At 35.9% G+C, this 27,887-nt stretch overlaps 1 protein-coding gene across 1 annotated transcript in view; it reads left to right on the forward strand.

Annotated features, from left to right (window-relative positions):
- Positions 1-1,663: 1,663 nt before the first annotated feature.
- The window catches only part of Cnbd1 (cyclic nucleotide binding domain containing 1), a 245,832-nt gene continuing 219,608 nt past the window's right edge, over positions 1,664-27,887 (forward strand). Inside the window, exons 1-3 of the mRNA XM_090338696.1 lie at positions 1,664-2,082; positions 14,341-14,413; positions 24,688-24,789. Of these exons, the coding sequence (XP_090194822.1) occupies positions 1,995-2,082; positions 14,341-14,413; positions 24,688-24,789 (263 nt within the window). The 5' untranslated portion in view covers positions 1,664-1,994. The remainder of the gene's footprint in view (positions 2,083-14,340; positions 14,414-24,687; positions 24,790-27,887) is intronic.

The following is a 27,887-nucleotide window of genomic DNA, read 5'->3' on the forward strand; positions in this document are numbered from 1 at the left end:
ATTTCCTCCTGAGTGATCTGGTTTGCTTGCTTTTTAAAACTTTTTATATTTTCTTTCTTTCTTTCTTAAAATATTTTTTCCCAGTCCTGGGGATTGAACTCAGGTCCTAGCACTGTCCTTGAGCACTTTTGCTCCTAGCACTCTGCCACTTGAGCACAGCACCACTTCTGGCTTTCTCTGTGTATATGGCACTGAGGAATTGAACCAAGGGCTTCATGTATGCTACATAAGCACTCTACCACTCGGCCACATACCTGGCCCTGTTTCTTTTTTACTTTGATGTGAAATTAATATCATCTTACATAGATTTCAGAGTATAACATTTATTTTACATGAAATACAGAAAAGGTGATAACACAGAAGAGGAAGAATCACTAGAAAATAAAAATAATTGATGGAGTTGGAAAAGAAATTAATGGGTATGAATTTAGGGCTCTGGGAGAGTTCCTGTCTCACATGTAATTGATCAAAAACACTTGTCAAATGGTAAAATCCCACACATTTCATATAGCTCCATTTGACTCAGGGGAAAAAAGCAAGACATTTGGAGTCTCAGTGTTTTAAGTTTCACGTGTGAGAATGGCAACAGTATTGGATATCCTGTCAAAATGAAGGCTTTAAGGATTGTCAATGGGTGACAATTGGGGTGACAAGATTTTATTCTGAGGTGCAGACAGGTATGTTAATGTGATTTGTATAGAGCAAAAAAATGTATGATAAAAAATGAGGGGATTCCATAAATTTGAGTCTGTCCTGAATCCAGAGCAGCAATACTAGGGACAGGAAAAGAAATATTGGGTTAGAAACATTTTTCTGGATTAAGTTTATTTTTATTTTTAATTATTTGCCAGTCCTGGGGCCTGAGCACTGTTCTAGGGTTTTCTCAAGGCTAGTACTATACCACTTGAGCCACAGCACCACATCCAGCTTTTTCTGTATATGTAGTACCAAGGAATTTAATCCAGGGCTTCATGCATGCTAGACAAGCACTCTACCACTAGGCCATACCCTGGCTAGGATATTATTGGGAAGATGCAATAACATATACACTTGTTTCTTTCTGAATCGAGGGCTTCATTTGTCTAACTCAGCTATTGACAATCTTTTCATATAAACACAGGATTGTTATGGCACCAGCAAATTACCTGGTGTATTGTATATACGTTTATTTGAATTAGGGAAGGGAAGGGGAATAACAAAATGATGAGACAAAGGACAAAGGGTGAACCCACATAACAGTGATCATCACAAGACAGTGTGTTGGAAATGAACTTTACAACTTGCAGAGGCTATAGGGAGGGAAAGTAAGAGAAAAACATGGGAGGGAGTAACTGTTCAAGAAGAAATGTACTCACGACCTTACTTGTGTAACTGTAACCCTTCTGTAAATCGCCCTGATAAGAAAATTAAATTCAATAAAAAAAGATACAATTAAGGTAGGGCCTTCAAACTGAGACAGTAACACTAGCCTTGATTATTGACAGAAGTAGAAAATAACTTGAAACACATACCACATTCACCTCCTGGATCTGTGATGAAAGAATACTGTACTCTGTGTAGGTCATAGAGAACCTTAGAACTGTTCTGTTCTTGTTGCCATACTACTACCAAAAGGGTCTTTAATTCCCAATGTAAACATGGTAGGAAGGAAAAGCACTCTGGATTAAAGAAGAGCAACACCACAAATTCCTCCATTTAACTTCAACTCAAGAGTGTTTTTGATCATATCAATCTTGCCTTATGGATTACATTTTCCTTCTCCATGCCTCCTATTCCCCTTTGCTCATACAGCCCCACTTGTAAATGAGGCTGCACTATAATGTAGTTCTAGATTTCATCTTGGAAACAAGTCAGAACTGTAAAAGAGAAGATTCTGTGGAACTCAGCCTTTCAGAAATGACACTGAGAATTCTACTTTATGATGCTCCCAGGATAAGGTTGATGATAATTTAACCCTCAAATAGCCTCTGGCTAGCTGCTTTTGGCTGGTCAAGATGCCGTTGTCTTCTCTTCCAGCAGCTATTTTCTCTCACATGATAGCTATTGAAAATGTGCCGCCTCCTCCTCTTCGTAGCATACCAAGTAAGTGGGGTCCTGTTCTTTTGTTGCTATCAGTGTTACTTGTGCCAGACATAAGAAACAGGACATTTGAGGATTGCTAGGGACAGTGTCAGTTCTCCCGACAGCCTAGTGAAATGGAGAGTCTAGGTGTATAGATCCTGCTTTGTCCACTGGAAGCCATTTCAATTCTCTACGCCTCAGATATTTTTTCATTTGTGAAATAAGGATCTTTATGAACTCTCATAGATTCAAATTCACTGAAGTGTTTTGAAATAGGAAAGAAAATAGAGATTCAGAGAAGTCATATGGACTTAGGTCATCTGTTTTTGACATATCTTCTAGTCTTTACCTTTCCATGAGATAGTTAATATTTAATTTCCACTAGGCACATTCTTATTTTAAATTTAAAAAGGAGGAAATACAATTCTATTTCATTTGTACTTTTATTGCCCACTTTTTGACTTATAATACCATAGAAATAATATAGAAGTCAGTATTTAGAAATGTATATAGCTGACAGTAATTCCATGTAGTTAATTTACATCCAGAACATTTATTTTCAAAGACTGTAAGCCATTCAGTTCATAGACTTCATAAATGAAGATCAGCCTTCTGACTAGTGACACATAATAGTCCTAGTTTTAGCTGAGATTTAAAAACAATGTTGGACAACAAAGGTAATACTCATGAAGCTTTCCAGCTTCAATAAAGTATAAACTCTAGCATTTTTCTTTGGATTTCCTGTGAGAGTTAATGCCTCCAGATAAATTAAAAATCTTACTGCTCATAGTTTTCAGAGAAAAGATAGTACAGGCAGCAGATGATGCTCTTTGAAGACTTGTACCTATGACTTAGACAAAGTCCTGAAGGTAAATTCCTACTTTCAGTCTTTTGAGTGTCTATATTTATATCTAAAAATTTACTGTGTATGTTCAAATGTTTTTACTTTGTGGAAATAAGTATTCTATATATTTTGGCCCCAAACCACAGCTTCTATTGTCAGGGTTTTTTTTGTGAAAGAAAAAATAAATCACCACAAGACATTTCTTTTCCTTCCTTCCTTCCTTCCTTCCTTCCTTCCTTCCTTCCTTCCTTCCTTCCTTCCTTCCTTTCTTTCTTTCTTCCTTTCTTTCTTTCTTTCTAAGATGCCTGGGAAGTTTAGTAGCTGGGAGTTAAAAATCAGATTAATTTAGAATCAGCAGAATGAGATATATATTCCCCACTGCAGTGTCTCCCAAGGACACTTGTGTGAAGTGATTAAAAGATGAAAAATCAGAAGCAATTTAGATCTCAGCACTGAATGGCACATAATGGAAAGCAGCAGAGTTCCCGATTTTCTCTTTAGAGGTTCCTACTTGATGTCACGTGTCTGCGACTGCTCTTTGGAGACGTGCCCTGATTTCTTAATGGCTGTGCCTTTGTTCCAAATCCAGAAAATCAACAGTTTCCCTCAGTAGACTCTGGTCGTCATTGCTGAAACAATGATTGAAAGGCTGATGATTTCCATCTATAAAATGACTGAAGCTGAATTAGAAAGGAGCTATCAATGGGAACGATTCAAAGTACAATAGGCATAAATAGAACTATTTGTTTAACTGCCTAATAAAAATAGTCAATATGATCCTGTTTACTTTGGATCTGATCAGCTGCATTGGATTTAGTGATTTATATTCACTTCCTCTATAAATATTTATATACAAATAATATTTATTGGGTGTTTCCAATAGGTGGTATGCAAGCAGTTGTATGTTCTGCAGTTTCATTTGTTCCACACAAGAACTTTATGAGGTCTGTGGTAAGATGAATAATGCTATAAAGCAAGGAGGAATGGAAGCTTTCTATAATGAAGTTGGGCGAGAGCTTTTGTCCCAGTGACCACTGGCATAAGACTTAAGTGACGTGGGAAAGTGAGAATCAGAATGATGAGATGTAAAAAGGACTTGAATAGTCATTGCTAGTTTGGGAGAGGAATGAAGACATGAGAGAAAGAAGAGCTAAGGCTTTCATGCAGCCTGTGGAAAGCAGGGAAAGCCTATAGCCTCAGAAGGAAGACAATCTTGCAGACAAGGTGAACTGTCTTTGCTCATGAAATATCACTAGCAGTAGCTCCTACAGTGGCATTCTCATTGCTTTCTTCCTAACTTCCATGAAATCCCTCACTCATTCCATCTGTTAAATGAGAAGTAGACATCAATTGCATTGTGCCATTTGCTTAGAGGCTTTGACTTAAGGTAGGCAACACATTCCACAAAGTTAATTCCACCTGCCTTCTATCTTTTTCTATAAAATTGGATACACAGATATTTCAAGTAGTTTAGCTTTTTGAGTCAGATCAGTGCTTATACAGTTAGTACTCCCCCCTTTGACACATCATCATATTCAATAGCTTCTTTGACTTGTTTCTCCCTTCAGTTTTACAGCTTGATAACCCAGTGAGTGGATATGTGTTCTCAAGAATCAAAGGAGCCAATGTCACTTTTTGTTTTGGGTGAGAATTCTTCAAAGGCTTTAAAGTTAGCAGAGATACCACAGTTTTACCACTTGGGTGAATCAAAGCATCTGGTTGAAGTTCACACATTGACTTATTGTTATTAATATTATTATTATTATTATTATTATTATTTGAGTTCACGGAAAGACAGGGAAAATCGGTAGTGGAAGATAAGAAATTGTCTATTGCCATTTGGCTTATGACATGGCTCTTAGCTCTGTTTGTTTGGGTTAGTATGCTGCAGCTTTTGTTTCTATGTCAATAAGTAGGCTCACTCTTAGGCAAGGCAAACTTTAGAAAGATGCTCTGCATTTTGACTACTGGTTTGATGTCAGAGAAAAATTTGTTTTTTTTTTTAGTAAAAGTTTTACGTTCACAGATATTCCTGGTATATTTTACTGGTTCTAACACATAAGGATGAAGAGAGAAAAATTGTTTAAAACCAGAGACATTTGAAGGAATATAGAAACCAGACAGTCTTCTTAAGTGAAGGTTTTTCTTTGTTCTTCATCTTATGGTGTACATTTACTTTAAGTCTGAATAATACTGTGCCCTCACTCTTAACAGAGATCATTTCCTGTAATTTGAGAAATTTTCCAGTTCTTTGGAAACTAAAGATTAAAGGCGTTTCAAAAATATATTTATTTGGAAAATGAATATTGAATATTTAAAATTTTAAATTATTTAAATCATAGGAGTACAGGTAAAATTAGGAGACTTCCTTCCTTCCTTCCTTCCTTCCTTCCTTCCTTCCTTCCTTCCTTCCTTCCTTCCTTCCTTCCTTTCTTTCTCTTGCTTTTTTGTTGGCTAGACACTCTTGAGTGGCCTTGATAAATTAAGTTACAGGAATTTAAATTTGAGCTCAATTGTGCCTGAGGGTTCAGGCAAGAAATAGGATATGGTGACATAAAAAAAATTACACTACAAGTGAGATCTGTCCACTAGATGTCAGGCTCCCTGTCTCAGACTATTGCTCCATCCTATCTCCAAAACTAGAACTCTTGTTATAATCAGTCCCAGGGTATTATCAATTCTTCATCCACCTAGAAAGGTTCTCCATCACATTTTACTGAACTAACCTCTGGTTACTTGTCTCATAGAATGAGTAGAAAAGAAATTTGATCATATTAACTCTCTATTCAAAAGCTGTCAGGGTCCCACTTTCTCCCAAAACTTAGATTGCAATTAAGTTTTCATAGTTTCACATATTACATGTGTCCTGAGTTTTACAGTTCCATTGTAATAACTCTCTACTACTGCTATACTGTGTTGAGTGCCTTTGTTTAAGGTTCGAGGGAATCCCTACTTATAACTAAGCATTCATATGGCCACTCTTGGCACACATGGTTACTAAAATGTAGACTAGAATTACAGTCTTCAAGAAAGACAGTGACAACATGGGAAGTATAAAGTCGTGAGTTGAAATCCCAATAGCATCAACCCCCTCTTCTGCCCTCCAAAATAAAGAATTCTATGAGATCTCACACTTTAATAAAAGAAACTTCAATATCTTAGTAAAAAAAAAAAAACAAAGACAAGCAGTGACAAAGGGTCCTGTTCCGTGGTAGAAATCTTCACAGCTGCTTAACAGCAGCCCACATACCATTCTTTGCCTCCTAGATAGTAGTTCCAAGTTCCAGGTAATGGGAATTATATAGTAGAGCATATTTAGAATTACATATGCTTAATGCATTCATAAGACAATATCTCATAAAAATTCCATAGGCACTAAGTCCCGATTCATGAAATTAAAAAAAATTCAGTTGTAAGAGCAAAGTATTCAGGGAAGCCTATTTTGATGGCTCATGAGATATTTGAAGATCATTTATCATTCTTCATAGTCTAGTAGCAGTTACTAGTCAGAAGATATTATTATTATCATGTGCAATGTTGTCACTCAGTACAAGTGGCTCTCACTTCGTCCAGGCTCTGGAAAACAGAGCTGAAGAATTCTCACTTCTTATTCCTTGAATTTGACTATTGTAAAGACTTACCATGATGTTTTGCTCTCCCTCAAGTTTCTTGTCCCTGGTCATCCCTTTTAGCTTCATCCGTCTATTCCTGTCATTCCAGTTCCTCAGAGTTCTCTTAATCTACTTCAGTCTTTGCAAACAGTCTCCTGGTGTAAAGTAACCTCTTCCATATCGCTGCACTTCTTAACCTCTTTTTCTGTGTCCATCCTAGTTTTTTGTACCAATCTCACATTATGTACCTGCAAGGTATATGCCTATGGGTTATGATTTCCTTCTCAGTGAATGTCTTAAAATAAGTGATTGTTTTTCACTCATCTCACATCTTCAACACCGATTATGATTAGTAAATGAAATGAGCAATGAACAACTCCCAGACAATGTTAGGGATTTTGGTAAATAGAACTTTAAAAAGTTTATTGCAAGGCTGCGATCTGAGGATCATGGTTCAAAACCAGCCCAGGGAGGAAGTCTGGAAGACTCATATCTCTAATAAATTACTCAGAAAAAACTGTACAACAAATGCAATGAGTCAGCATGGAAATTTTTGAAAAATGAATACATTCAACTCATGTAACTACCCAATTCTCAGAACAAACTAATTTTTTCTTGTGCTTACCAAACATGCTAATATGTGTGTATGTAAAACCTTACTTTTCTTCATTCTTGTGATTTAAAAAAATTAATTTTGCAAGATGCCAGGGGCTTGTGCTTATAATCCTTGTTGCTCAGGAAGCTGAGGAACAGTATTGCAGTTCAAAGCCTGTCCAGGTAGGAAAGTGTAGCCTTGAGCAAAAGGAGCTTAGGAAGAGCACTCAGGCCCAGAGTTCAAGCCACAGGACTGGTCAAAATAATTTTACCTGAAAAATATTGTATATATTCATGTTCTACAATATGGTATTATGGATTTTATTTGTTATGGCATTGAAATGGTAGATTTCCTTTGACGGTACATGTAGTAAGGGCAGGCAAAGGGATATGAGATAAAGAAGATGGTAAGATGGGAAATGGAATATGATAGTTGCAGCCACTTAATCTTGCTATAGGAACATAGTTGGGACATAAGGAAATATGTTTATGTTGGAAATGAGTTTCATGGTAGCGAAGTGTGAGGCTGAATAGTAGGTTACTAGTAGGCTAGAAGTGAGAGCAGTGGGAAAAAAAGAGACAAAGAAAAAAATTAGAGAAAGATGGTAGCAAGCAAAAACAAAACAGAGAAACAACAACAATAGCAACCAAAACAAATGCCAAACAGTTTTCTGGTCTTTGTAAGGGTATAGTTTGTTGCCAGCTCATTTCTCTTTCCAAAATGATACACACTTTCTGTCTTGGATGCCATTCTCATATTCAGTTTGGATGGATGCAGTCCCTTGTGTGGGAGACAGGAGCATAATGCAGTATCTCTCTTGAGAACCACTCTGCCTTTCCCAGATTGTGCTATCTGTCTTGCCAGGTCCAGGGTCTGCCCCAAGCCATAAGGGCCCTTCCAATTGGCACTTGACTCTCAGAGATATATGTATGTGTACCTCTACGACTGGCTGGAACCCATGGACAGTGTGGGTGGTGCCCTGGGGGTGAAGTGGATTGTAGCAATGTCTGGCAGTGTCACTGACTGAGTCAGTGCAGATTGGCATAGAGTGTGGCACTGGAATTGCCTTGCACATGTGGAGTGGAACTACTGCTGTTTTGCACTTATCTACTGTGAAGATTGGAGGACCACTTACCTGACTTCCTCTAGTGTGTGTTCTGTTCCATTTCATTGAGGTAGTATCTTAGCATCCTCAGGCCATCATGGTAGTAGTGTTTTGTTCTGAGTCACAGGTCTCTCTTCATTGTCTTTTCCCTAAACTGGACTTGTAATCTGACCCATTCCACAAATGTGTCAGATGTATGGGGGTCATGCCAGATTAATTAAAAAGAAACAATAAAAAAACAAATGGTGCAGATTTTCTATCTCATTACTGCAGCCTCAGCTCCTACCATCATGTATTGGCTCCATTTGATTTTGTATATTTTTTCTTGTTTTTTATTTTGCCAATTTATTATCAAACATTTCCCTCTTTTCAACAAAGTTAATCCATTCACACAGAAAAGAAACAATATAGGTCGTGTTAGGTTTGCCAACTTTTGCATATAGACTTAGATTCAGCTCTAGTTCTTGGCCTGGTAATGGTTTATTTAGTTGCCCTTTCCAGTGCCATTTCAGCTGGATCGCCAATATTATTTGAAGGGTTAAATTTGGAATTTTAGAAGACAATCTAATTTAGGTTAAGTGATACTAATAAGCACAAAACTGATCATTATCAAATGTATTTGAATAGCCTTTTCTCACATAAACTTGGTTTTATTTCCAAACATATTTCATCCCTCTAGAACTGGATCACTTATCCAAATACACTGGAATAATTCATCATATTTATAATCTTTTGATCTTCTTCTATTCAGTCTGCTAGTATTTCAGTCCTGTGCTAGAATTTACCTTTTGCTTATTGTTATGCTAAGGCTGCTGTTACTACTACAAGAAGTTTGTTGCTACTCCTTTATTGCTATTGGTGATGAACTGCTTACTTGTGCTCTGATAATAGTATCAAGCATGATTCCACAGCAGAGCACACACTGTACCATATTGAAGAAGTTTCAGTTTGTGCTTTCAAGCCAAATTATTCACACTTCCATGGGGTCAATGTGACCTTTTCACTAGGTCTAGCAGTTCCTCTATCAACTATCTTTAGGCACTCAGAGAGGCCAATTCTCCTAATAAAAAGTAGTGGCACAAGCACAGTCTTTCTAAGGATTTGCCAACTCCAATGGTTCTTCTTCGTCTTTTGCAAGAGATACTTATCTAACTCTTAAGGGAGAGTTTGTTAATTATATTTAACACTCACAAAAATAGCTTTATTTTACTGTGGATATTTGGGATTTACAACACACCATTATGATCTATGTTTATGTATATTTAATATGTAGTAAAACAGTGAAGCAGATAAATCATTTATAGTTGCATTTTTGTTTTGTTAATAAAATATTTCATATTATTTAATAATATTTCTCAATATAGTTTATTAACTTTAGTTCTAATATCAAAAACCACTTCAAATAAATCTTTGTAACTTCACAAATAGTGAAACATGACCCACCACTAGCACATATATAAAGGATCATCAAAGCTCTACTCATATAAAACATTGGAATTGTATTTTCTATTTCAAGAATATACTTAGCCTTATATCAGTAAAGATTAAAAAGCTGGTTGGGTTTTTAATTGCACAGTGTGTTTCTTGTGTAGGATTAGTTTCTAACCACTTTTTCCCATCAGCTTCTAATCCTCTTTCACACTTTGGTCAAAATCCTTGGTTTTAACCCCAATATCTGGGTTAGTCCCTCTGCTTATGTCAAAAGCCTGGCTAAGACATATTCATGAGGGAAAATCTATAGTAGAAAACAAATGTAAACTTTGTACTTCTTGAAACTCTTTAAGCTTTATCCCTGTATTAAATTTGATCACTAGAAAATCTAGTCTTACGTAGTTACAATTTCATGTTGAAATCTTTTGTCTCTCTGCTTTCTAATGAATTTGTTTCCAAAGGCAAGATCTATTATCTTGCTCTAAGCATCGGTAGAGAGACCCATGTAAAAAAATACCTATCAGAACTGAGGATGACTGAAGTAATTTGATGAGTAAGTGATCAACGCCTAGTTTGTAGATGCTATATAGTCTTTTCTGTTTTTGAGTTTGCTTGATTGTAGTCCAAGACTAACATGAAACCCTGCCTTCAAGGGCTGTAACTTTCCTTAAGCATAGTGATTTTAAACAAAAAGAAAAATATTGTTTTTAAATTTCTCTCTACTTTGAGCCAATTCCTAGGGATTGTTCCTTGTTTTCCTTTTTTATTTTTTATAATTTTTTATTGCAATTAATAAAAGGGTTACATGATATTTGCCAGATAGAAGGTGCATTAATTCATATACATTGATACCCTTTCACATGTCTTGGTACCCATCACCCTCCCCCCCACCCACCCCCCACCCCAGGTCTTGGTTTTCCCCCCTTCCCTATCAAATTTCAAATATCCAAATACAAATAAATTCAATATATCAGATAACAAAGTGAGATACTGTAACAATATGAGATACCCAAGACACAGCAAAGGAGATGAAAGATAACATAGTACATTAAGGACAACAATCATTCATCATATGGCTTTTGTTTCAATATCCTGGAGGTCCTTTCAATTAGCTTCATACTAGATGGCCTTATATATCAAGGTTTTGCTCTATTGCAGATCTCTGCTAGTAGAGCCCAAGGTTTCTACTGGTTATGACAAATGAGGGAAACCATTGAGCCTAAGTTCCTTTGAGTCTGGCTTACTTCACTTAATATGATTTTTTCTAAGTCTTTCCATTTCCTAACAAATGGGGCAATGTCATTTTTTTCTGACAGCAGCATAGAATTCCATTGTGTACAAATACCACAACTTGTTGATCCAATCATCAACTGAGGGACACCTAGGTTGGTTCCATATCTTTGCTATGGTGAATAATGCTGCAATGAACATTGTTGTGCTAGTGGATTTAGTATGCCCTAGATTTTGGATGATTGGGTAAATGCCAAGTAGTGGAATTGCTGGGTCATAGGGGAGTTCTATGTTTAGCCTTTTGAGGCACTGCCATACTGCTTTCCTTTTTTTGGTCAGTCGTGGGGCTTGAACTCTGGGCCTGGGCGCTGTCCTTGAGCTCTGCAGCTCAAGGCTACCACCCTACCCCTTGAGGGTACTACCACATCACCACTTTTGGTTTTCTAGTTGTTAATTGGAGATAAGAGTCTCTTGGTTTTTAGTGCCCCGGCTGACTTTGAATTGTGATCCTCAGATCTCAACCTCCTGAGTAGCAAGGAGTACAGGCATGAGCCACCACACCTGGCCTAGAAATTGTTCTTTAATTCCTGTTTTTGTAAACTGCTTTCAGTGAAGGATAAAGTATATTGATTATTTTAAAACTGTGTGTGTGTGTGTGTGTGTGTGTGCGCGCGCGTGCACACGCGCTTGTGAGTGTGTGTGTGCGCGCATGCACATGTATGCATGTGTTTACTGGTACCAAGGTTTGAATTCAGGGATGGGTCACAGTTTTTTTTGCTCAAGGCTGGCACTCTACCATTTTAACTACAGTTCCACTTGTGGCTTTTTTTTTTTAAAGAGGTTAAATGGACATATGAGTGTCACAGATTTTCTTGATCAGGCTGGCTTTGAATGGCAATTCTCAAATTTCAGCCTCCTTAATAACTAGGATTACTGATGTGAGCCACCCAGTGCCTGACTTAGAAACTCCTTTTTGGTCCCTTTGTTCCAAACTCCTATTCTACTATCTTTCTTTCTTGTCTGTATGACTCTGGGGAGTTATTATTAACCCTATTCTTGAACTAGATTAGGAAAATGGACTAGATGCATACATCATACAAGTCTATTTCTTTTTTTTTTTTTTTTGCCAGTCCTGGGCTTGAGCTCAGGGCCTGAGCACTGTCCTTGGACTTTCTCAAGGCTAGAGCTCTACCACTTGAGCCTCAGCACCACTTCCAGCTTTTTTCTATGTATGTGGTACCGAGGAATTGAACCCGGGTCTTCATGCATGCTAGGCAAGCACTTTAACCACTAGCCCAAACTCCCGGCCCCACAAGTCTATTTCTTATCTATGTGTTTAATATTCTACTATAATTAAGATCCTTTCACATATCAGAAGTATTTGTTTTGAAAATATTTTAATATATCTAAGCTGCAAATTGTTCCATATTATACTTAAAATGAAGTTAGGTAGCATTTTATTTCTTAAGGCTTACCTGAGTAATATGGATGGGAATATGCCTAAATCATAACATGGAAGTATTACAAATGTATTACCAGGTCTGATACTTGTGGAAAGCAGTCAGTTCATTCTCTTTATTTCAATCTGATATTAGAAAGTAGGATGTGCTATTGCTGACTATTTTTTAGGGTACAAGGGATTTAGATGAAGCCAACCTTTATGATTTAGGAACAAGTCTGTACATATCTAATTTTGATTCTTCTTTTTTCATATGTTTTAATGTAATTAAATAGAAGGGTTACATTATATTCACCATACAGAAGGTGCATTACTTCACAAACATTGATACCCTTTTAGAAATGTATTAAAATTCGGATTTCCCTAATATATTTTCACAGTAAAAGGGATAATACACATAAGCTAGAATTTATTACAGTCTTCCCTTTCTCGACATGTCTAGCAGCTTTCCTTCCTCGATAGAAAACAGAGGGATTCTAATACATGTGTTCCTCCCTTGACAATATGCTAGTAATACTGACATGCTTTTATTTTTCCCCATCTCATTCTAAGGATGCCGTCTCATTAGGACACTGCATCCATTTGCTTATTAGCCTTCATGACTGTGTTTGTTTATCTTAAGGAGTCTTGTGATTTTCCTTTGTGGGAACTTCAGTAGCATTACAGAGCTGTGTTAGATTTTGTTCAGGTGCTCTGAAGAGAGGCTGCTTAGAGATGGGAGACTGTGTAATACTTAGTGGGAGTGGGCCTGTCTAGACAGGGTTGAATGGACCAGGGAATAAGAGAAAGAGAAGAGAGAAATATCACATAGGAGAAAACTCTTCTTTGAATTGTCATGCCTGGAATTGTTCTAGAACCAGTTCATATTCTAAAAAGGTCTTGGCAAGAAAATCTGAATGATTTACTACTATCACTTTGTTTTGTAGTTTATTCCCAAGGATATCCTCATGAAGTTTCTCAGGTTTTCTGCTTACTTGTGGTTTCTAGACCTAAAAATGGTGATGATGACAATTATCAGTGTATAAGGGGACTCTCTGCAGAGGGATGTATGGGAGGTGCCAGGGAAAAAGGAGAGAACAGTGATGAAACAAAGTATATCACAAAACAGAATAATGAAGCTCTTTAAACAGTTTAAAAATGAACTGCAGAAGAGAAGCAGACAGAGGAACATTGTATTGGCTATGAACTTGATCGACTGTGCAGCTGATCAAATGCCTGTGCAATTATCACAATGAAACTTCCTCGTAGTATAGATTTATGTGAATTAAAAAATGAAACCTTAAAATAGAAAATAATGATATTCACATAAAAACACACAAACTGGTCCAATTTTTAAGTACAAAGGAGTTTCCATTTAACAAAGCAGTTAGTAACTACAATATATCTCAAACAATGTCACAAACTGTTCTGAACATCTTACTATATAGTATAAAGCATGGAAGGTCTTGGTGATATTATTAGGTATATAAGAAAGTAAGTAATTCTCATTAACATTTTAAAACAAAGTTTCAATATATAATTAGAAAAAGTTAGCAATTATCTCCACCTTTTCAATTGTATTTGCTTGCACTCCTTATACTTGCATCCAGTCTGTAAGATCTTTATCTCTTCTCTAGGAGGGAAGTTTGGCATTCCCTGTAATACCTGAAATGATTAGATATTTGTTTTGTTAAATGATAACATGCAATCATAAAGGGCATCAAAAGTAAAACAAATAAGTTACTTCTAGTGAAATGACAGTCAATGACACATACAAGTTTCAGCATTTACTGGAATTAGAAAGGGCCAGAACTGATTTGACATCAATGAAAAAGAAAATAAATTCTTCCCTCATTTAAATCACCAAGTTCAATTTCTTTTGTGTATCAAAGACTCTGAATGCCTTGCTGCTATGATCACTGGATTCTTTTAGTATGATGAATGTTTCCAATTAAACTCTATTTACACACTTCGTTAATAAGATTACAGAAAATTACTCACATTTTTAATTGATTTTTTTTGCAGGCTTGAAAGTGACTAAGAACATTAATTATGGTCAGTTGAATGCATTATGCCACATTAGAGGACTACACAGCAGGTAAGCTATTCATGCATTTCTTTTTCTGTCACAGAAATGAATATAAATATGCTTGTTTTATGGATAAAGTTTAGCAATAAACCATCGCCAACTCTCATACATATCTGATTTACCACACAGATAAAAACAATAGAAAACTTGGAGGTTATTTTTCCAGATTGAAGGGGCAGAATATCGATGTCATATTTTAAGGAAATCATTTGGTGTGGAACAAACATAACTCATTCCTCTCTGGGTCTTTTTTAGTACATAAAAAAGCAGTCATAGGAGAGAGCTCCTTAAATGATTGAAAATGAAAATACCGAGAGAAGTAAGTACCAGAGTAATGCACAGGGAATGCCTACTTGAAATATACTGGGGCTGAAGTGCTAGGAAATATCACTACTAACAGCTCAGGATTTCTAAGATAGGTGATACCTGAAAACCGAATGTTGGTAATTTTGCTTTATTGACAACTCCTTTCTTCAAAATGGACTTTTGAGCGCATTCCATTGTTGCCTGCCTCCTTTCCATATTTCCCCTCTTCACCTTATGGAGCTATGAAGAAAATGCCTTATTTAGGTTTATGGATTTCCTTTCTTTAATTTAAAATATCTCTAATTCACACTCCCTTGACTATATCAATTTTTTTTTGGTTGGTAGTGGAGCTTGAACTCTGGGCCTGGGCGATGTCCCTGAGCTTTTCAGCTCAACGCTAGTGCTCTATCACTTTAGCCACAATGCCAGTTCCCCTTTCCTGGTGGTTAATTGTGGATAAGAGCATGAAGGACATTCATGCCCGGGCTGGTTTTGAATCATGATACTCAGATCTCAGGCTTCTGAGTAGCAGGATTACAGGCATGAGCCACCAGTGCCCTGGCTCAAATGACTTTCCTAGTCTTATTCATCTGCCTCCTATTTTTCCTCAGAGGTAGGGAAGTGGGCATGATTGATAGTCCCTGGATTTCTACTAAAATGGGAACTCTCCTCCTGTCCATTGCTCTTTACTCCTTACTCCTGATATCTTTTAGCCAAGTATGAAGAAGTACAACACTGGGCTCTGCCCACACGTGCAAATGACCTTGTGCTTCATTTGCCTCAGATCCTCTTGAAAAATGGAGATAATGACATTAAGCATTGTAGAGGAGTACCAAGATTGTTAAAGGAGATAATAGATGCAAATTTCAAGGCACAAAGACAGGATTCTAAGTGTGTTCCTAATCATTGTCACTCCAAAAAAGCTCATCCTAGTTTTGAACTTTTAAAAGCTTTACCATCAAAGTATGGAACGGATAATTTGTGTGAGTCCCTTCTTGAATGCATAAGAAACTAGTTAAGGGTTTGGAAACTGAATACTTCTTTTCCTTTTCTTTCTAGCACAGATGTATTTCCTTTTTCTTCAACATGTTTCTAGATTTTTTTTTTTTGGTTTACCTTTGGGAGATCATAATGAGAGAGATCAAATAGTGTAGCTCTGAGTCTGCCAAAGTACCCACTCTAAATTTAACAGCCTTTTTCTTCCTGGATTAGATAATCTCTTCCAGGTGATGTTTTTTCATCAGATCCTGTCATCTGGTCCAGGTTCGGTCTAGTTGTCCTGCTTGATTCCTTTTATGAAGTATCCAATTTCTGTACCTCCTCTTTCAGACCTTAATCTTTCTTTCTCTCTTTTTGTTTTTCTTTTTATTTTTTGAGAACTCACTTCTGAAACTGCTAAAACCAGAGAGGTTGTAGTTATATAAATCCTCAATCTCTCCCATTTTTTACCCTCCTTCTTAGAAAAAGGCTTCTTCTACTTATTCAGATAACTTCTTTTGCCTTTTACATCTCAGATCAATAACTACTTTTCTTCTTAAAAAGATTATTTTCTTGATTTATTTTATTACATCAAATCTCCTGATCATAGACTTTTAATATTACCTACTTATCAGACTAAGTATTAGTTGAATAGCTTTTTAAAAAAAATTTATTGTCAGAGGGGTTATGGTTATATTCATCAGGTAGTGGGTACATTACCTCTTGAACATCGTTACCCCTTCCTATATTCTTGCTGCTTTTCCTAGATGCATTCTTTTGAAGCACTGATATGTACTTTGAGCCGGGAATAAAGTTTTAGAATATCTACTTTAGGATTTGTGTCATTTATTTATAATATTATACATATAAATTTAGACATAAAAGTGAGTATTTATACTTAGTGAGAAAATTAATGATAACAATTAAATGGAGACTTGGAAATTTAGTTCCACTTTCCACCCTTCAGTTAAGTTTAGATAATTTTAGCAGAATTTCACTCATAATTATTTCCATCCTTTGGAACAATAAAGTGTTCAAGTTATTTTAAAAGCTTTAAAGGGTTTTTAAGAAAAAATATATTCCCTCATGCTTATTATTTGTTAATGTGTATTCAAAATTAGAAATGATACAAACTTTTCCTCTATAGTAAAAATGGGAGGGAAAGCTGCAAATTAAATGATTCTTTTTGAAAGTTTGTAAATGAAACCTCCATAAAAGATCATAAGTTGCATTATTTTTGTTATAATAATAATTATTATTATTATAGTTAACATCCTAGGAAGATTTTTCTCTGGATTTTCTGGGTAGCTGACATTCTGAAAACATCAAAGTAAAAGCTTAGCCTTGGCACATTAAAGCAAGGATCCTTTGAAATCTTGACATTCCTTGAACTGAGTATCATTTTAATGTTTAGTAAATGATTATTTTTTGATGTTACAAAATTATTCATATGTTGTCTATTGTGCTGATAATAAGTGAGTAAGGCTACAGATTTATAGTATTCTCAGGTATTGTCTAGAGGGCTAATCATATAAAAATACTATTTTGAATGAGGTAAAATATCAAAAAAATCACTTGAAATATGCCGATAAACAAAACAAATATGTGATCATTAGGGATGGGGGATATCGAAGGGACAAGTAGATGTAGGTAAGGACAAGAAGTAGCAAGTATAGTTACATATATTGAATACTAAATATTATACATTCTTAAGTTTATATGAATAGTTTTATGTACTTAACATACAAGATATTTGCAATAGGTTGGAAACTTCCCATTCATTATTTTTCTAGTCCTCATTTTAGCAAGTCAATTTTTAGAGACCAGCAAATATGTCAGAGGACAAGCACTGGCCTGGCAAGGGCAAAGCCCTGAGTTCACTCCTCAGTTCTGCAAAATAACAGAAAATAAAACAAATATGCGAGTTGTTTAACTATGTGTATAAGTTCAAACCAGGGTTTGTGTTTTATACACAAATCAAATATTGATTCTCTAACCCGGGAGATTTTCAATTATTTCAGGGAATAGTATGATAGATCAATATCTCTAAAGAATGCTTGTATTTGATAATTTTTGATAATTCTAACCTTTATTTCTGTAGCTGGTCATGAGTTTGCAGCTGATATTTATAACTGCCTTGTTCTATTACAGATTCCATATTCCCTTTACCTTCAGCAAACACATCAGCTGGCCGTGGTTATTTACTTGGCAGAGTGACTCACTTTTTTATTCCTAAAATATAAGAGCCATTAGTCATTTTGCTTTAATTGAAGTATTGAAGACTTTTCTTGACTTTAATCTGAGCCATAGATCCTTAAGGGTCTTCTACATTCCAGACCTATTCAATCTCCATTTTTCTTGAGTACTCATAAGCAAATGACCCAAATCAGTACAATAATTCCTTCTTTGCCTACTGATTGAGGCACTGGCAGATCAGGCCTGTAGCCCACTAGCTTCTCAGGAGGCTAAAATCTAGAGGATCACAGTTCAAGGGCAGATGGTACAGAAAACTTTGCTCATTTATCTCCAAATACTCAGTGCAAAGTAGGACAGAAGTTGTGGTTTAAGTGGTACAATACCAGCCTAGTAAGCTCAAAGTCTGAGAGTTCAGAGACTGAGCTCAAACCCCAGTTCTGCCAGGGGTGGGAGAGAGAGAGAGAGAGAGAGAGAGAGAGAGAGAGAGAGAGAGAGAGAGAGAGAGAGAGAGAGAGAGAGAGAGGGAGAGGGAGAGGGAGAGGGAGAGGGAGAGGGAGAGGGAGAGGGAGAGGGAGAGGGAGAGGGAGAGGGAGAGGGAGAGGGAGAGGGAGAGGGAGAGGGAGAGGGAGAGGGAGAGGGAGAGGGAGAGGGAGACGGAGACACAGACTGACACAGACAGAGAGACACAGAGAGAGAGACACAGAGAGAGAGACACAGAGAGAGCGACAGAGAGAGAGAGACAGAGAGAGAGAGAGAGAGAGAGAGTGAGAGAGAGAGAGAAGGAGGGAGGGAGAGAACTTGAGAGAGAGAGACACAGAGAGAGAGAGACAGAAAGAGAGACAGAGAAAGAGATTAGTTTGTAATCTTACCTCAGCAAGAAGATTTTCTTGCAGAGAAATTCTAAGAATGTGTAAGAATGTGAGTTCTGGGTTTTATCATGGGAATATGCTTATAAAAGGAAAGAGTTCAGAAAAGTATAGCTTGAAAGAATACCTTGTCTACCTCTTTCTGAAAGTATGACTTAGATAAATTAGTGTACATTTTATTTTTATGTCTATATAGTTATGTTTGTATTTCCATTATCATATCCATAGCTTTGGGTATGCAGTTATTGAGTCCTTGCTCTTGTACTCTTTGGATTTATAGCCACATATTAAGGATACCATGCACCTTTACATTTTATTTTTAAGAGAAAAACATCCATAAAGGGCTGGAAGTGTGTCCTAGGGGTAGTGTGCTTGCCTTATACATGCAGCCCTGGGTTTGGTTCCTTGGTACCACATACATAGAAAAAAATCACAAGTGGTGCTGTGGCTCAAGTGATAGAGTGCTAGCTTGAGAAAGCTCAAGGACAGTTCCCAGGCCCTGAGTTTAAGCCCCAGTACTGGCAAAGGAAAAATATCCACAAAAATTATTTATTCTAAAAAATTGCTTATTATTTTTAAGAAATCAGTTTGAACTAATGAATTAAATACATAAATGTGATCCTTTTGAAGCCTATCCTTTACATTTTTTTAAAAATTTTATTGTCAGGATGATGTTTATGGGGTTAAAGCTACATTCATAAGATAGTGAGTACATGATTTCTTGAACATTGTTAACCCCTCCCCATGTTTTTCTACTACTTTCCCTTCTCCTACCCCCTCCCAAGTTGTGAAGTTCATTTCCAACATATTCTCTTACAAATATTGCTGTTACATTGTTTCACCTTCTCCTTTTCTCATCATCTTGTGTTTCTCTTCCTTTCTCTAGTTCAAATAAACAAATGCATATATGTTTTAGCATACTGTATGAAGTTATTTCTTTATTCTTTTTCCCCCTTTTTATTCTTTTATCCACTGTTGCTGTTGTATCTGACTTTGGTACATTTGGTTTTTAAGTCGTGGATTTGTCATTAGCTTTTCAGAAATGCATCTTTAAATTTTCTTCAGGAAATTGTGAAAATCCCACCATTAAGCTTTCTGGTTAACTGAGTGCTCTAGTGTGTGCATCCTGAAAAAAAGTACAATTGTGAAGCCATGAAATCATTCAATAATAAATTTGTACATAAGAAGGTGATCAAATTAATTAGTAGAGACTGTTTTCGTACAATTCAAAGTATAAAGATTGCCTGCATTGATACCTTGTAATGGCAGTATCTGAAAAGATTACTGTTTGAATGATTTCAAATAGGTATATGGTTTAATGTTAAATATATTGGCATTGTTGCAGGGCATTTTTAGTCAAGTCAGATTATATTATAAATATGACATCCAATACAGAGATGTCTATGTACAATCATCTCAATTCATAGGAAATCACATATGCTTTCTTTATTGTGAAAGAATAGCTATCATATTTCTTTCAACTTCCATCAAATAAATGTGTAGATTGTCACAATATTTGTGAGGCAAATGCAGGCAGAAAAAAGTCTGTAAGGAATTAGGTAGGCTAAACTTGTATGGCTTGATTAATTTGAACTATAAAATGTGGACTTCTTCAAGGCAAACACTTAAATATAATCAGTATTTTATTAAATATTTGCCATGTTTTCAGAGCTATGAGTAGTATGGAATGAAATGCAAAAAGAATATTCTGTGAAGGTATTTCCAGGTACTGCAGATAAATCCTAAATCTTAATGGCTTAATAATTTGTTTCTTTTTCACATTATACTACAATCCTAATCCTGTCTGGATTAGCAGGTTCTTATCAGTTTGGCATTTTAGGTTTCTAACCCAATGTTTGTTCCCTTATCTTTTTTGTGTGACTTCGAGGGCCATCTTTCTCCTGTTTTAAGCTAGAAGGGGATACTGAGAATTCCTAGGGGAATGATTTTTTTTTTTTTGGCAGCACTTACCTCTCTATCCTTCTCATGTTCACCATATAGCTTGACTATGCTGAGTACCTTTCCTAGGTCAAAGAAAGAAGTTCATTTAATAAGCTTGGTGAATTCTCTAACTGTGCGATATACATCCTTATTTCTTGCCTCCCTTTTAGATGGAAGACCCTTATCTTGAAGTCAAAACAAGTTGAATTTTCATATTAATTACTTTTTTACCTCCCTCTCCTCCCCAGTCAGTTTTGGGGTTTGAACTCAGGACCTGGATACTAGCCATAAGCTTTATGACTCAAGGCTAGTACTCTAACACTTTGAGCCCAGTTCCACTTCTGGTTTTCAGATGGCTAATTGGATATAAGGATCTCATGGACTTTCCTTCCTAGTCTAGCTTTGAACTGCAATGCTCAGATCTCAGCCTTCTAAGTAATTAGGCCTATAGCATGAGCCATGGAATCTCAGCTCTTATCTTTTACTCTATGTAGACTTTTAAATTTTTACTTCATATAAATTTATTTATTCACAAAATAATAGTTATCCATCGAAGCAATTACAATTCCATTTATGATGTTTGCTGACCTTTATGTCTTTCTTCAAAACAGTCACGTTGAGGTTAAAGCTTAAGTGCCTAACTGTTTCAGAAATGGGGCCGGTTGAGTCAACAGCAAAGATAGACATTTAAAAATTATATGACTGTTCAAATACCTGCTTCTATTAAAAGTATACTACAGGATCTGACTACATTAGAGTCCTTTATTGACATATTAAAAATGAGCTTGCAAAAAGGAACCCTGCCTCCCCTTTAGTGGATATGCTCTGAATAACTCATCATAGTTCCTACCTTACTATGTCTACCTGGCCATGTTCAGCATTACATTTTCTGATTCCTGAGTATGAGGGACTCAGAAAGAGGAGTGCGCTGCAAAGTTACATGTATGTGACATAGAACACACACCATTAGCATCATAGGACACTTGGCATTTGCTCTGAGAACCATGTCATCTTGGGGTAGCATTTGACTTGTCAGTATGAATTGTCTATATCTCTCTCTTGGTGCTTTCACTGCTTTTGAAGGTCTACCATATAAATACCACCCAATATGTATTCCAGACACAGAAATTTGGAAATATTCTCCATTTTTATATAAACATTTTATCCACTTCAAAAATGATCCACCTAGATTACTGGTTAGAATAAAATTCCAAGATTCAGAGTATGGGCTACGTGTAGAGGAAGACGTTTGTACTTGTTTAGGTCAAAGTTTCTTCATGTGCAAAATGAAGATATTAGGAGTATCTAACGAATGCCATTGTGGAAGGATTACATGACCTACAGCATGTCAATTGTCTGGAACTGTGTTTATATGAAACAAGCACTAACAAGGAGTGGTTAACTGCACAGAATATATCCCAGCAGTTACAAGAACCTTTAGAGTCAATTTAGTTTTCATCTGTACCAAAACCTCCAATTTACTAGTTACATGAACTAGGCTAATGATTAAGTTTGCAGTTTCTTTATGTGCAGCATTGGTATTAAAATGTAGCATGCCATTGGGCTGTATAAATATGTAATGAAACAAATCAATATAAATCTTTCTACTATGTTTGGGATATAATCAAGTGATAAGAGGATGACAGTAGTGGTAGTGTCCGCCTAGTAAGTGCATAGCCCTGAACGCAACTCCATCACCATGGAAACCAACTAACCAACCAAAAACAAAAGAAAAAGACAAATAAAAAATTACCTAATAAAATCATGAAAAAATAGTCACAGAATTTCCTAAACAAGAGGAAAAAGACCTTTGGAAAGTCTCCGTTGAAATGGTCAGAATAACAAGGAAGAAAAACTAACAGATGCAAAGCAGTATGGAGTATGGGGAACTGAACCCGGAGTCTTGCACATTCTAAGCAACTAGTATACCACTGAGAGCCTCAGTTCCAAAATTAGATACCTGATCAATATATCTCTATAGTAACAGCATTTATCATTTTCTTCAATCATATCTAAATAATATTGTTTGTTCAAATTCTACAGTATTGGCATTTTAATATTTGCAGCAGATTAATAATTGGATAGACAGAAGAATTGTTCAGAGCATATTTTTGAAAGTAGAGAAGTCCATTCAGGCTCTACAATTGGAGTTTATGATGTACCAGGAAAAAAGTAGACATTTTCGCTTCTCAAATACATCCTAAATTATTTCAATAATTTTCTGGAATTGGGAAAAATTGCTGTTTTTACTTCATTCTTCTTTTTTCATATATTTTTTATTGTAATTAATAGAAGGGTTACATGATATTTGCCAGATAGAAGGTGCATTAATTCACATACATTGATACCCTTTCACATGTCTTGATCCCCATTTCCCTCCCCCCACCCCCACCCTTCATCTTGTTTTCCTCCCTTCCCTATCCAATTTCAAATAACCAAATACAAATATATCCAATATATCAGGTAATAAAGTGAGATACTGTAACAATATGAGATAACCAAGCGACAGCAAAAGAGATGAGAGATAACATAGTACATTAAGGACAACAATCATTCATTATATGGCTTTTGTTTCTATATCCTAGAGGTCCTTTCATTTAGTGTCATAGTATATGGCCTTATGTAAAAAGGTTTTGCTCTGTTGCAAATCTCTGCTAGGAGAGCCCAAGGTTTCTACTGATTATGATAAAATTAAAGTTAGATCCTTCTTTGTCACCTTGCATTAGAATTAACTCCAAATGGATCAAAGACCTCAAGGTAAAAGCTGACACACTGAAAACTTTACAAGAAGGAATAGGAGATACACTAGGCCTCCTTGGCATAGGTCAAAACTTTCTTAATAAGGACCAAGAATCACAACAAATCAGAGAAAGGCTGGATAAGTGAGACTGCATTGAACTGCAGAGCTTTTGTATGGCAAAGGACATAGCTAGTAAATTAATTAGGAATCCTACATACAGAGTGGGAGAAGATCTTCACCAACCAAACAACGGACAAAGGCCTCATATCTAAAATATATCAACAGCTCAAAAAATTGAATCATTCCAAAACTAATCTCCAAAGTAACAACCATCCCATTAAAAGATGGGCCAAAGACTTAAAGAGAGTCTTCTCTGAAGAAGAAACTAAAATGGCCTATAGACATATGAAGAAATGCTCAACATCTCTGGTCATAAAAGAAATGCAAATCAAAACAACTCTAAGATTCCACCTCACTCCAGTTAGAGTGGCCAGGATCAGGAAAACTAATAACAACAGATGCTGGAGGGTATGTGGCCAGGAGGGATTACTACTACACTGTTGGTGGGAGTGCAAACTCGTTCAACTACTATGGAAAGCATATGGCAGTTCCTCAAAAGACTAAACATAGAGCTCCCCTATAATCTAGCAATTCCACTACTTGGCATTTACCCAACCATCCAGAAACAAGGACATACTAAATCCACTAGCACAACAATGTTCATTGCAGCACTATTTACCATAGCAAAGATATGGAACCAACCTAGATGTCCCTCAGTTGATGAGTGGATCAACAAGTTGTGGTATTTGTACACAATGGAATTCTATGCTGCTGTCAGAAAGAATGACATTGCCCCATTTGTTAGGAAATGGAAAGACTTAGAAAAGATCATATTAAGTGAAGTAAGCCAGACTCAAAGGAACTTAGGCTCAATGGTTTCCCTCATTTATCATAATCAGTACTTACTTCTTCTTAATTCATGGCTTACAAAAACAGGACATGAGATTTTTCCACAAATCACTGCAGATTCAGATAAATATATTTTTAGTAATGGATATAAGCTAATTGTGAATCATTTTGAAGGGACTATTATTTTGTGTTTTATTATGTAACAGCTTTAATCAACAGAAACAAAAGCCTGAGGGCTTAATTCAATAATTTGATATAAAATTTGTACACATTGAGGTATTTCATTTGAAAGTGATTGTCCCATAAAAGTTTTGATTTCTTTTCTCATTCTCTCTTTTTTAAAACAGGTCTTCTTCCAATGCTCACGATACATTTATCAAGCAATATCCTAAAATATTCCTGAAAAGAAAGCCTATATTGCCTAAAATTTTTGAATTGGAGGAACCAAGGTAATACTGGTTTTTTTTGAAAGTAAAGTTTTGTGTATGTGTGTGTGTATGCGTGTGTGTGCGTGCACGCATGCATCTGCGTGTATGTTTGTGGGTGTTTATGTATGAGTCTAAGTGTAAGGGAAAGAGCTTTATGAATAATGACACTGAATGCATATGCACAAGTTGAACTGAATAAACAAAATAATTTGGTATTTCATATTGGGGAACAGTCATAGAACAAGTAGGAAAAGTAGGGGCAGCTTAACTTTTTTGATAAACAAAAAGAACTTATTAAAATTTTTTTCATCAAAGAATGATTTCCTTTTATCAATGAATAATAGTGTTTATGAAAAGAATGATAATATCTTTTCCCTTGACAATGATTATCTTGTTTGTGAATGGAAGTCATGTGGAGGTATATGTGAATGACAGTGAGTGAATGACAGTCACAAAGCAACATGAAGCACTTGAGAAATCTGTTTGAGTGGGCTTCTTTAGTTCATATATAAATGTATATATAATATATACCATATATTTTACATAGTTATATAAACTATATATATATTAAAGGTGAAGAATGAGACTACTCTGGTTTGCAGCAAAAAAAATGTGACTGCTTCTGTAGTGATTGAGGGTGGGATACTAGCTTTTGCTGTAATGATGCTCCTTTCAAGTTATTCTATCTGAGTAAAACTATAAGGTTCTCACATCAGCACAAGACCAGAGAGTGAAAGATCTCCTTTCTCCATGGTCAACATTCCTAAAACAATTCATTGTGTATCTTATAGTGGGTATATAAATGACCAACTCTATACTCCTCTAGTGGACTCTCTAGCCAATCTATGTCCTCACTATTTGATTGTACCCTGTATAATTTCTACAGCTATATACATAGTATTTTACTTCACTTGCATATTCAGAACTCTTTGTATTTCTGATTCTTAGCAGAGGGACCAGCACATACATATTTGAGAGTATTTAATGTATTACCCCATGAGAAAACTATTCATTAGCTTTATAAAGGGAGTTGATCAAAACATTTTTTCATTTATTTATATCAACAATAGAAAGATAAAAACCAAAACCAAAATTGTTTTAACAAATATGTTCCCAGGGGTTGAATGATATCACCATGGGAAGCACCAACCTATTTCATTACCTGAAACCTTACTTTAATTGATAACCATGGAGAGGTATTATATAGAATGTATTATGCTAGTTAACTGGCAACAATCTCAGAGAATGGACTTCTGCCTTTTCAAGTACAATTCTATTAGTGTACATCCTCATAAAAACAGCGATGAAAATATATTGTTTATAGACTTCAAATTATGTCCCTAGAGAATTAGACTACCTGGAATAATCATACAAAGTTTAAACTGTGATTTATCAAATCATTATCACTCTGCAGGAATATTCAAAACCAAAACATTTATTCATTGTTGGAATCCAAATATACTCCAATTCTATTCTTGTTGACTCGAATGACCTTGTAAATTTAGGTCTGTCTGTAGAGTATGGACACTGAAATGTTTAAATTGCTCTATTTCTTTATTAAGCTATTAGTACTGGTCAACTCCTTTAGCTGTGCCATTTTTAGGGAGAGAACTACAGAAAGTCCTACTAGCACTTTGTTTTTAATACTCTTGGTAATAGAATATCATAGACTAATTTTAAGAAAAAGGTGGAGGCATCACATTAATATTAATAGCTAAATTGTGGGTTTAAATATGAAAATGAAGAATGGGGCGACAAGGACTTGCAAGTATAGAACATAAACAAATTGATTTATCAGGCTGCAAAGCCCATCAGATTAGCTTCAAAAAGCCAGAGAATTTTAAAGAACACATTTCTGAAATGCTTGGGAATACAGCTAATTTTAGGTTTAAATAATGACTTGAAGACTGTCTCCCATACATGTCTTTATAACTATAGCACGGTTGGTTTTATCTTTGCACTTCAGGTGGTAAATCTGGACAGACTGCTCTTATTTAAGAGTTAGTTGAGGAGAGAGGTGATTTTTTTAAACTAGCTCAATGAAATCTCTTCTTGTATAAAACCATGACTCTGAATTGTCACTATGAATCAACAAGGCCATGTAAATAAAGGAATATTGTTGTCAATAAATGGGAACATTTGGGATAAAAATAAGACTGCACACCAAAGAGTTCAGGAGGAAATTAGATTGCTTTGGAAAAGATGGTAGGTTGATACCTGAACTTAGATTAAGGAAAGTTTTTGAAGGCACACGGCTAACAGAAGTTTAAACATTTTTTTGCCAGTCCTGGGGCTTGAACATAGGGCCAAGGATAGCACTCTATCACTGGAGCGACAGCCCCATTTCCAGCTTTTTCTATGTATGTGGTACTAAGGAACCGAACCCTATTGCTAGCCAAGCACTCTACACTAGGCTAAACTCCCAGCCCCTAAACAAAAAAATTTAAAAAGAATAATGGTAGAGCAATATTGTAACAAATTGAAATATCAGAATTTGAAGGAAAACAACCTATCATTTTAGAAGTTCAACAATAACAATAACCCAAATCTGAAAATATTTTTAGATTAAAATAGAAATCAAATTTCATTACATGTTTTGGATACATACTGTAAAGCACTGGCAATAAAAGCAAAAATAGCCAAACCCAATGACATTAAACTAAAGACCTTCTGTAGAACAAAAGAAGCAATACAGCAAGTGAAGGTACAGTCAAGATACTGGGAATAAATATTTTCAGACCATGCACCTGATACAAAGGATTGATAACCAAAATATATGAAAACTCTACTTGGAAAAATTTGATTCAAAATGGATGACTAACAAGCATTGGCTTGCAAAGGCACAAAGGCATCTGACATAATTCAACACCTGTTCCCTGGTAAAAGTAAAGCCATATTCTTTTTTCTTTATTATTTTTTTGGTCATGGTGCTTGGACTCTGGGCCTGGGCACTGTCCCTGAGCTCTTCAGCACAAGACTACCACCCTATCTCTCCCTTGAGCAACAGGGCCACTTTCAGTTTTCTGGTGATTAACTGGAGATAAGTCTCATGTTGTTTAGTGCCCAGGCTGGCTTTGAACTGAGATCCACAGATCTCAGCCTTCTGAGTAGCTAGGATT

The sequence above is a fragment of the Megascapheus bottae genome, chromosome 9 (assembly GCF_031878675.1).
Source record: "Megascapheus bottae isolate mThoBot1 chromosome 9, mThoBot2.hap1, whole genome shotgun sequence".
Taxonomy (NCBI): domain Eukaryota; kingdom Metazoa; phylum Chordata; class Mammalia; order Rodentia; family Geomyidae; genus Megascapheus; species Megascapheus bottae.